Here is a 12322-nt window from a genome sequence, read left to right as displayed (position 1 = left end):
AAATCTCCAGTTTTTTTCTTTACAAAAAAGAGCGGTGAATAAAGTTCCGTGCCTCTTTCTTCCTCTGGAATACAGTTCCCCTGGTACATCCCTCGGACAGTTTGCACTCCTAGCAGATAACTCAGGAGTCAAAGTTAATTGCATATGGGCCCAAGTGTTGTTTATACTGACTTTGGAACACACAGTAAAGAAACATTACAAAATGATGCACCAACCAGCAGTAAAAATGATCCACCTGTAATAAATTTAAAGGGAACCTTAAAGAGAACCCGAGGTGAGTTTGTATGCAGATAATATTCTTCAGAGGCTGGATCTGCCTATACAGCCCAACCTCTGCCTATACAGCCCTATCCCAAACCCCCCTAAGGTCCCCCTGCACTCTGCAATCCCTCATAAATCACAGCCACGCTGCTGACAAACAGCTTGTCAGAGCTGGCTGTGTTTATCTCTATAGTGTCAGTCTGCTGCTCTCCCCGCCTCCTGCAGAACTCCAGTCCCCGCCTGCATCCCTTCCCTCCCTGCTGATTGGAGGGAAGGGACGGGGCAGGGACCGGAGCTATGCAGGAGGCGGGGGAGCAGCTGAGACTGACACTACAGATGTAAACACAGCCTCACAGCACGGCTGTGATTTATGAGGGATTGCAGAGTGCAATTGGACCTTAGTGGGGTTTGGGATAGCAACAGAGGCTGGGCTGTATAGGCAGATCCAGCCTCTGTATGCAGATAACATTCTTTAAACACACCTCGGGTTCTCTTTAAGTGAGAGGTATATGGAGGCTGCAATATTTATTTCCTTGTAAACATTACCAGTTGCCTAGCTGTCTTGTTGATAATTCTGGAAGCAGTAATGTCTGGAGAATCACACACCTGAAACAAGCATTCAGTCAACCTTGTCAGATTTTTCAGAATCATCTGATCTGCATGATTGTATCAGAAGCGAAAGATCGGCAGGACAGCCAGGCAATTTGCATTGTTTTAAAGGAAATAAATATGGCAGCCTCCATAGAACCCTCTCACTTCAGGTGTCCTTTAAGGCTATGTTCACATTATCGCAAACGCTGAGCTTTTTAAGGCTATGTTCACATTATCGCAAACGCTGAGCTTTTTATAAAAGTGCTTTTCCCTGCACTTTGCGCTTAGGAGAGCGCTTTTGTAAGTGCTTTTGTTGAGCGATCCGCTTTTTCACTTCCTGACATCAGTCAGGAAGTGAACTCTTTGACCCAGAAATGAATACAGTATAAACAATGTATTTATTCATAAAAGCACTCGGGAAATCGCCATGCAAAGCGCTTTTTCAAGCACTTTGCGATTTACCTATACCTTTGAGCCAAAGCACTCAGAAAATGGTGCATTTAGCACATTTGCAATTTCAAAGAAATCGAAAAGCTCACATGTGAACACTCTAATAGGAAAACATTGCACAAGCGCTTTTAGGGTGATTTCTAAAATCGCCAGCGATTTAAAAAATAAAACGGAAATGCTCATAGTGTGAACAAGCCCTTAGGCCCTGTTCAGACTATGTGCGTTCCTAGCCGTTTTTCCAGAACGTGTACGGGCAGACTTTGTGCATAGAAACGCTACTAATGTTTTCTAATGGCCCCGTTCACATGTATGCGTATGAGACGCATACGTTTCTCATCCGCATTGCTGCACGCAGTTCTGTGCGTCACACACAGAAACGGACACTATGGGCTCTATTCTCAAAGACTTCCCGCATGCGGTAAAGTACATGCGGAAAGTTTGCACCCAAAATACCGTCAAGTTGGAATTCTCAAAATGTTCCGCATGTTTTTTCCGCATGTGGAAAAAGTGTGATAAAAGTGCGGGATTCATGCGGAAAACTTTCCGCAAAAGTCGGTATTTTCCGCAATAAAAGATCAATTCTCAAAATTGTTCAGGCGCATCATTTCGTCGTTAATTACCGATTTTTTATCACCTACAAGTAGTAGGTGATATATTCCGCATCCCATTGACTTTAATGAAGTGTGGAGGCTTAAGGGCTGTGCTTGCTGGACTTTAACTTTTTTTTTTAAACACTTTTTCATGCGACCTTTTTATCGCATCATTCCCGCATGAATAATGGCTGTTTCCGCATCTTTTTTCCCGCATGCGGCAAACATGCGGAAAATGTTAGTGAATGCTGAAAAAATGCGGAGTTTACCGCTGGCGGGAATTTAGCGGTAAAATTTTGCGGTACTTTTGGCTCTTTGAGAATAGAGCCCAATGAAAGTCTATGGACGCGTATTAAAACCGCATACTATTGCGTTTTAGTGTACGTTTCCCTCTGCGTTTCCCATTGTTTCCTGTGTGACGCACTTTCTTTCAACATGCAAAAACGCTATAGAAAACGCAAGAAAAAACGCATATAAACGCATGCGTTTTTCAACTTGCGTTTTCTTTGTTTTCTGCAAACACTGACAGTATGAACAGGGCCTTATAGCGTAAATCATAAATAGTAAAACATTGACCAAATAATGTATAAAGTAATATTGTTAAAAATAAGTAATTTTATTCATTAAAATATATTTAAATCATCTTTCAATGATGGTTGTGCCTTATTACTTACATGCAAATGATTATTTCATTGAGAAGAAAATAATCACAATAAAAAATGAGTGATTTACAGAGCAACTGGCAAGATAAAAATGAGTGATATTTTCTTCTCAGAAGAGCCTGAACTGTAGAGATCACTCTGCTGTCTGCTGGCACACGTGGCCACGTAATGCCATTAATAATGAGATTCTCAGACGGGGTCATGGCTAAAGTCCCACATTATTATCATTATTATTATGATGATGATGATGATTATTACATTAGCAGTGAGTGACGGGCGTTCCCGAGTTGTGAGATTATGACACTGGGCGGCTCTCCCATTTGCCTTGATTAAACAATGAGCGCCAGCAGCAGCAGGCAGGCAGGCTGTGAGTCTCCACCTGCCCGCTCCCTCCTCCCCCAGCCACAGCCAGCCCTCGCCTCCTTCCGCCTCCTGCCATACAGCTGACAGCCGGGCTGCCGGGACCGCCGACATGAGCTGCCGAAGCGGATTCTACCGGCAGGAGTTGAACAAGACGGTGTGGGAGGTGCCCGAGCGGTACCAGCACCTCACCCCCGTGGGCTCCGGGGCGTACGGCTCTGTATGGTAGGTGCAGGTCCTCCTTGGGCCTCTGCCAGCTGCTGCCTGAGCTGTACGGCGGCTGGGAGTCCATCAGCTTCCTCTTGTAGCGAGAACACCGGGGCTGGTGACTGGGGGGAGGACTGGTGACTGTAGTGGGACCGGGGGGAGGACTGGTGACTGTAGTGGGACCGGGGGGAGGACTGAATGACTCCTGGAGGGATGTGGGCTGCTGCTCCAGATGTAGTGACCGGCTGGTGTGAGAGCAGGAAGGAGGGATGCTCAGTCATCTGCAGATTTTTACTATGAAGTCTCTATAAAACATGGATAAATGGCTAGAGAGGTGAAGTAACATTGCTAATCAAGGAGTCTGTAATTTGGTATATTTTGGCTCTGATGATGCAGGTGTCTTTTTGGGATACCGCTATTTTTCATCTATGAATGGTATATTTATAGTTCTGCTACAGATGTTTACATAATGCATGGAAATGTAGGTTCTCCCAATCTTATGTCCCTATGTAAACTGATCAGTCATCATGGCTCTAGAATGGACAGCGCTGGTCTAGTTGAGGGGACCCAGCAGGAAACCTCATGGGGCACGGTATGAAGCACTATAATTAGTTGAATAGTGTGGGCGTAGTTTACTACAATCTGAAACCTCATGCCTAGTACACATGATGAGATTTTCTGGCAGATTTACTGCCAGATCAATTATTTCTAACATATTTTCTGTGCACTTCTATGGAAAATTGATCGCAAATCATATTGCACATGTTGGAAATAATCGATCTGCCAGAAAATTTTATTGTGTGTACCGGGCACAAGGGTTTGAGAGGGTGCTGTCCACTGTGCCAGTGCTGGTCTAGTTGAGGTCGCTGTGCGACACAGCAGGTTTTTCTGCTGTGTCGCACAGCAGAAAAACCTGACGAACAGCACACAGCGCTGTAATTGGCCAACTAATATGTGAATAGTTTACTACAACCTATCCAAATCTAAGTAGAATTGGCGCTAGTTTAGTTTACGGTATCCTGCAGGAAACCTCATTGGGGACAGTTGTTTAATCGCAGCACGAAGTGTTGTCATTAGTTTACAACCTATCCGAAACCTAAGCGTTTAAAGGATGCCAAAAGTGACATGAGATAGACATGTGTATGTACAGTGCCTAGCACACAAATAACTATGCTGTGTTCTTTTTTTTTTTTTTTTTTTTTTTTTTTTTTTTTTTTTTTTCTTCTTTCTCTGCCTGAAATATTTAAAGAGAACCCGAGGTGGGGATCTTGGAACGAAATCTATACACAGAGGCTGGGTCTGGCTATAGTGCCCAGCCTCTGTTGCTATTTGAATCCCCCCTGCGCTCTGCTCTCCCCCATAAATTACAGCCGAGCTGGCGACACGCAGCGTGTCGCAGCGAGCTGTATTTACCTCCCTAGTGTCACTCACGCCTCTCCCTGCCTCCTGCATAGCGCCGGTCCCCGCCCCACGTCCCTTCCCTCGCCGCTGATTGAGGGAAGGGACGCGGGCGGGGACCGGCGCTGTGCAGGAGGCGGGGGGAGTGGCGTGACTGACATTAGCTAGGTAAACATTGCCCAACAGCGTGGCTGTAATTTATGGGCTAGAACGGAGCGCAGGGGGACTTAGGGGGGATTCAAATAGCAACAGAAGCTGGGCACTGTAGCCAGACCCAACCTCTGTGTATAGATTTCATTCTAAGATCCCCACCTCGGGTTCTCTTTAAATATCAGGTATGTAAGTGGCTGACTTAGTCCTGACTCAGACAGGAAGTGACTACAGTATGACCCTCACTGATAAGAAATTCCCCTTTTTTACCTTTCTTGCTCGCATAAGCCATTTTCTTCTAGGAAAGTGTTCTTTAGTTTGAATTTCTTATCAGTGAGTCTCACTGTAGTCACTTCCTGTCTGAGTCAGGACTGAGTCAGCCACTTACTTACCTGATATTTAACTGTTTCAGGCAGAGAAAGGAAAAAAAGGAACACAGCATAGATATTTGTGTGCTAGGCACTGTACATACACATGTCTAACTCCACATATCACTTCGGGTATCCTTTAAGAGGGTGCTGTCCACCCAATCACATTGGCGCTAATCTTGTTTAGGGGAGAACCTCATAGAAGAATGCCACTAATGTGAGTGGACTGCACCCTCTCAAATTGCTAGCTTTCAGATGGGTTGTAGTAAACTACGCTCACACTATCCTAATGGCATCTGTGAAGAGGTAGGATTCATAAGGCAACAAGTGAACAGTGCTTGAAGTTGACATGCTGGAAGCAGGAAAAATGGACCTGTGCAAGCATCTGAGTGACCAGGGAGAAATGGATAGACTGTCAGACCATCTCTAATACAGGCGGTACTGTGGGATGTTACCAATATGTGGAGATAAGCACTTACCGGTATTAACTGTAATGAGGGATATGGAGGCTGCCATATTTATTTCCTTTTAAGCAATGCCAGTTGCCTGGCTACCCTGCTGATCCTGTGCCTCTAATACTTTTAGCTATAGACCCTGAACAAGCATGCAGATCAGATGAGTCTGAAAAATCTGACAAGATTATCTGCATTCTTGTTTCTGATGTGATTCAGACACTACTGCAGCCAAATGGATCAGCAGGGCTGCCAGGCAACTGGTATTTAAAAAGAGGAAATAAATATGGCAGCCTCCATATCCCTCTTGTTACAGTTGTTCTTTTAAAAGTGGTCTCAGAAAAGTTATTCAGGGACAGGATCATGGTAACCCCAGTGCTCCTGGATGTGTATGAGGCACTAAAGCTAGCCTGTCTGGTTTAATCTCACAAGCTATTTTAGTACAACTCACTGAAAAATGTAATGCTTACCATATAAGAGAGGTGTCAGAACACAGTGCTCTAATACTTGCTGTGTAGCTACAGACAAGTCTTGAGTGCCTGTGTTGCCCTGTCTACTGCTAGAAGAGCCTTTGATGCGCATGTGAGGGTTAGCACTGGGCCATGGAGCGATAGGTGGTGAATAAAATTTTGTTTGGCCTAAAATTTCCTAAGTTGTAGTCGATGTGAGCAGTGGTGTCCATGCCTTGAAGGGCATTGTAAGAAGGACCTACACAATATTGGCAGGTGTTTTTATGTTTCGTCTGATATGCGTGCGTGCGTTTGGGCAAACTCACTTTGGCAGAGACCGGTTAACATGACAGTATGTTTTTAAGCTGTAATAAAAATCCAGCACTTGAGGACTTTTTGGTGTCGGCACTAAATGCACCAAAAACGGACCTTTAAGGTGACCGGGCCTTTCCGTGATGTGCACACATGAAACAATATTCAAAAATCCATAGAGATAAGACGGTGCACCATCCGTAATTCTTCAAGGTTTATTTGCCCACAATCACCATCACAGGGTTAACAAGCAGCATACAAGTGACGGCCTGACAGCCGTTTCGCGATCACTCGCTTCCTCAGAGACCAATGACATTGGTCTCTGAGGAAGCGAGTGATCGCGAAACGGCTGTCAGGCCGTCACTTGTATGCTGCTTGTTAACCCTGTGATGGTGATTGTGGGCAAATAAACCTTGAAGTAATAAAAATCCCTCTTTAACTGTGGAAGAACATATTACTTAGCAAAAGTTACAAACTTATGACCATCATAACTACCGGTATATGCAATTATTGAACATTGTATTTGAAAGTCATACGTGTTTGTATGGAGTTGGTGTGACAACTGCCTCCACTAAGGTTAACTTTCCACTCAACAGTTGGAATATGGTTACAGGAATCTACTCAGATTAACACACATGAGTATCACTGAGCTACAGTTGTTCCAAATTATTTAACCCCCACTGAAATTGAGTGTTTTGGCCAGTTTGACATTGATTTTGATCATTTCAGTCATCTTGTTTACAATTAAATCAAAGAGCCGCTTGTAAGTCAGACAAATACCTGCATAAGTCCACAGAACACTACCACAAAAGTTTTGGGGATAGTGTTCTGTTGACTGATGAAACAAAATTAGAACGGTTTGGGCCCATGGATCAATGCTATGTGTGGAGGAGGAAGAACAAGGCCTATGAAGAAAATAACCACTTTGCCTACTGTGAAGCATGACAGGGGGTCAATCATGCTTTGGGGCTGTTTTGCTTCTGCAGGTACAGGGAAGCTTCAGCATGTGCAAGGTACCATGAATTCTCTTCAGTACCAGGAGATATTGGATGAAAATGTGATGCAGTCCATCACGAACCTGAGGCTTGGGAGACGTTGGACCTTTCAACAGGACAATGATCTCAAGCATACCTCCAAGTCCACTAGAGCATGGTTGCAGATTAAAGGCTGGAACATTTTGGAGTGGCCATCGTAGTCACCAGACTTAAATCCGATTGATAACCCCTGGTGGGACTTAAAGAAAGCAGTTGCAGCATGCAAGCCTAATGCTGGGAATACACGATGCGTTTTTGCGTTCGTTTTTGCCGTCGTTTTCGCTTTCGATCGATTCTACTCTCGATTCTCCTCTCGATTCCTTATCTTTTCTTATCAATTACATTCACTTGAATGAGGAGAATCGAAACGAAAGTAGAATCGACCAGATCCAACAGGTTGGAATTTATCTATCGAACCCATCTATCTAAAGTAAAAACTTAACGTGTATTCCCAGCATAAGAATGTGATTGAACTGTAGGCTTTTGCCCATTAAGAATGGGCTAAGATACCCGTAGATCGCTGCAAGACACTTGTGTCAAGCTATGCTTCATGTTTAAAAGCTGTTATAACTGGAAAAGGAGGTTGTACTAAGTACTAAGAATGAATGTCACTTGGGGGTTGAATAAAACTGATAATGATGTGAGCACAGAAAATAAATTTGTGGTCATTTCATTATAAATGTTATATTTGTCTGACTTACATGTGCCTCTGATTTAATTGTAAACAAGATGACTGAAATAATCAAAATCGATCTCAAACTGGCCAAAACACTCAATTTCAGTGGGGGTTGAACAATTTTGAACACAACTGTATATTGTCAGACGTATCTAATAGCAAAAACCATGTGTTTTATATTGTAATGGTACATTCTCATTGGTCTATTGCAGTGCAATCCCTTGTAGTAACATGAAGTATTCTGTACAGCGCCGAATAACATGTTATCCGGCAATCTTTGTTCAGTGGGTATCAAGTATTGGCTTTGCCCCAGCCAGTGAAGTACCAAATACCACACCAGGTTCTGTAGACCAGAGTTCCCCAACCCTGTCCTCAAGGCCCACCAACAGTGCATGTTTTGTGGAAATCCACAGAGGTAGTTAATCAGCTCTAATGCTGGGGATACACGGTACGTTTTCTGTACTGTGTATAGACCAGCTGATAATATTCAGCTGGCCCGATCAAGCCGCTCGATCCCCGCCGGCGGACAATGGCAGGGAATTGAGCGCTGATAAGGAAGCGCTGGCGTACAATGGCAGGGAATTGAGCGCTGATAAGGAAGCGCTGGCGTACAATGGCAGGGAATTGAGCGCTGATAAGGAAGCGCCGGCGGAGACTAGCGGTAATCGTTCCGCGGGGAACGATTAATAACTAAAGATTTGATACCTTACTCAGGTGGGCTTCCTCCCATCCCATAAACACGTCCGAGTCCCACGCCATCCTCCCGCAGTCTGCCGTTCAGCTGCGATCAGCCTCGGTAACTCTCAGTCCAGTCTGGGTCTTCTGCGCATGCGTGGACCTTCCGCGCATGCGTGGACCTTCCGCCCATGCGCAGTGGACCCGACTGACGTGACTGAGCCAATTACCAGGGCTGATCGCGACTGAATGGCAGACCGCGGGAGAATGGCGTGGGACTCAGATGTGTTTATGGGTGGGCATTTTACATGCATTTTCAGTGCGTGTGTTTTGCGTTTCACCCTGCACATGTTTTTCTTGCATTTTGCGTGTGTTCTAATGCATTTGCGGTCCACATATATAAATCGCATATGTGTTTATGCGCTTTGCATGCGTGTTTTTTTTTTTTTTTTTTTTTTTTTAATGCGCTCTATGCAAATCACTAGGAAGTCACCAGGAGGCAGAAATACATCATCAAACTTTTTTTCTTTAAAGCATATAAAAACGCAATACCTCTACGTCACCGTTGACTTGCCTTCTGTATGTTTTTGATGTGTTTTTGAAAAAAAATATGCAACAAAACCAGCGTTTTATAAAAACTCACAAAACAGTACGCAAGCATATGCGTTTTTCATGCGGCCCATTGGCTTGCATTATGTGCGTTTTTTTTGCCTAGTGTGCTCCCAGCCCGAGTGTATATGAATGCACTGCCAGTTAGTTGCCCATCTGAAAAAGGCCTAATAGATTCAATATATTCGCATACGTTTGCAAAATCCTGCATCTGCTCAGATTTATTTGTATCTTCTTGACCATCCCTATTGGTGGTAGCATTTCAGTTATAATTTTTGTAAACAGTCTGCTGAACTTGACTGACATCAGGTGGTAAAATGATTGCTGTTCCTGCATTTATTTAAGATCAGGAAGGTTATTAGTTGAACCAGGAAACCTTCAAATAGGGCTGGATCAAATTCATTTTTTTTCTCCTCAGAGATAAAATTTGTATCTATTGTTTAAAATAACTTTTTCAGCACTCCACAATTGAAAATACCAAAAGTAGGTGAAAAAGTACTGAGTATTTTCTTGCTTGCTGGTGGCTTAAAAGGCATTCAGCAGTTGGCTGATAGTGTAATGGTTAAGGGTTCTGCCTCTGACACAGGAGACCTGGGTTCGAATCTCGGCTCTGCCTGTTCAGTAAGCCAGCACTAATTCAGTAGGAGACCTTTGGCAAGTCTCCCTTACACTGCTACTGCCAATAGAGCGCGCCCTAGTGGCTGCAGCTCTGGCGCTTTGAGTCCGAAAGGAGAAAAGCGCAATATAAATGTTATTTGTCTTGTCTTTGTCTTTATTGCTAAGATGTGAAATATCACGTAGGGGGAGAAAAGGTGAATTGGATGGGATCCATAATAAGGCCTAGTGCACACCAGAGCGGATCTGCAGCTTTTTGCGATCCGCTTGCGGATGTGGAAACGCTTGGGTAATGTATTTCAATGGGGTGGTTCACACTAGAGCGGGAGGCGTTTTGCTGAAACGCATACTCCCGGGCTGCTGCAGATTTTGGATTGAAGAGGCGTTTCTGCCTCCAATGTAAAGTATAGGAAAAACGCAAACCGCTCTGAAAAACGGCAGTTCAGAGCGGTTTTGCAGGCGTTTTTGTTACAGAAGCTGTTCAGTAACAGCTTTACTGTAACAATATAAGAAATCTACTACACCAAAAACGCTTCCCAAAACCGCAAAATGCTAGCTGAAACTCTACAGAAAAAGAAGAAAAAGCGTTTCAAAATCTGCTAGCATTTTGCGGATTTGCTAGCGGTTTTTGGTGTGCACCAGGCCTTAGAGAGCAAACGCTTGGCCAGGGCCGGTGTGGGACAGCAGAAACTTCACTATGGTTGTGAAATGTAGCTGCGTATTTGCTGCAGTCTGCTGGTGCACAGCATGTAACAATGAGCCACATCACCCTTTATCATGCTTAATCTGATTTTTCTTTACCGTTCCCTTATTGAATATGCATTTAATTATGTCTGCTCCATCACTCAGTGGCCTTCCTGGAATCCCTTTGAGCACTGCCCCAGATCCTACATGCCTCTCATGATTAATGCATACAGTAGTGCTCTGTGTTGTATGGATGGGAATTTCCTTTGCAATCGCCAATGTAAACAGTTCTCTTATAGTGCACCATCATCAGATAGTTGGCATGAATAACACTCACAAGGCACTTAATACTGAGATGCACCTCATTTTCTTTCTGCTCGTTGTTTCTCCTTTGTTCCAGCCCTACAAGCACACATTCAATTATCTAATGCCTAAGGGCCTGTTCAGACTATCTGCGTATGAAGAATGCGTTTAAAATCAAAGAAACGCAAGTTGAAAAACGCATGCGTTTTTCTTGCGTTCTAATGCGTATTCTATTGCGTTTTGCACACACACGTGACCCAGGGGGGAAAAAAGAATTATGGGAACCGCAGAGGAAAACGGACGCTAAAAACGCAATAGTACGCGTTTTTGATACGCGTCCATAGACTTTCATTGCGTCCGTTTCTATGCGTGACGCACAGAACTGCGTGCAGCAATGCGGATGAGAAACGTATGCGTCTTATACGCATACATGTGAACTAGCCCATTCAAAAGCATTAGGAGCCGTTTCTATGCGTTTTTGGTACCCAGACACGTTCCCTGAAAACGTCTAGGAACGCGCATAGTCTGAACAGGCCCTTACACTTGAGTTTCCATCATTGGAAATTACTCCTAAAGTGATCTCCTGGATTGCATGGGTCACTGAGAAGCATGCTATTAGCTTGATCCGCACTGGGGATCCCCCCCCCCCATTTTACAAGTATGTCCTCCACCTTATTACAAGCAAAGTCATGTCTGTTTCTTATAACTAGCACTACTATTTTCCACCTCATATAAGAAGTAAAGCACATTAATTTTTATTTTTGGAAAATTTTTGTTTTTTTGCTGATGTTAAATGCTTACTTTGAAAAATCAGAAATGTGTATACATGGAAAAATGGCCTTTATCTCCACAAGGCCCAGTGCACACCAAAACCGCTAGCAGATCCTCAAAACGCTAGCGGTTTTTGAAGCAGATTTTCAGAGCGATTCTAGGCATGTTTAGAGAGGTTTTCTAAACATGCCTAGCGTTTTCTGGAGCGTTTTGTGTAGCAGATTTCATATATTGTTACAGTAAAGCTGTTACTAAACAGCTACTGTAACAAAAACGCCTGGAAAACCGCTCTGATCTAGCGTTTTCAGAGCAGTTTGCGCTTTTCCTATACTTGAGGCAGAAACGCTTCTGCGAACCGCAAAAGTGCTTCAGGACCCATGTTTGCTAAAACCTCAAACCGCTGTTGTGCACCAGCTCATTGAGATTCATTAGCCAAGCGTTTTCACAGGCGGAAGCGGTTTGCTAAACTCTTCAAAAACCGCTCGGTGTGCACCAGGCCTCACTCCTAATTGCCTAATTGCCATAGAAAGTTTGCAGAATTTTGTATCAACTCTGAATTTGCATGTCACTGACCATTCCAAGCAGGAAGTCCAGCCCAGCAGTCTGGCTGTCCTATGTCCTTTGCTGGTCTTGGATGCATGTGCTACGCTGTGGAGGTGTTAGCTTTATACTGCAAGTTGGAACAAAATATCCAGTTTAAACTGG

At 44.0% G+C, this 12322-nt stretch overlaps 1 protein-coding gene across 1 annotated transcript in view; it reads left to right on the top strand.

The window, feature by feature from the left end:
- Window positions 1-2938: 2938 nt before the first annotated feature.
- The window catches only part of MAPK11 (mitogen-activated protein kinase 11), a 67497-nt gene continuing 58113 nt past the window's right edge, over window positions 2939-12322 (top strand). Inside the window, exon 1 of the mRNA XM_068276362.1 lies at window positions 2939-3139. Within this exon, the coding sequence (XP_068132463.1) occupies window positions 3027-3139 (113 nt within the window). The 5' untranslated portion in view covers window positions 2939-3026. The remainder of the gene's footprint in view (window positions 3140-12322) is intronic.

The sequence above is a fragment of the Hyperolius riggenbachi genome, chromosome 3 (assembly GCF_040937935.1).
Source record: "Hyperolius riggenbachi isolate aHypRig1 chromosome 3, aHypRig1.pri, whole genome shotgun sequence".
In the NCBI taxonomy this organism is placed as follows: Eukaryota; Metazoa; Chordata; class Amphibia; order Anura; family Hyperoliidae; genus Hyperolius; species Hyperolius riggenbachi.
The sequence above is the reverse complement of the archived record's forward strand: the minus strand, read 5'-3'. Positions and strand labels throughout refer to the sequence as shown.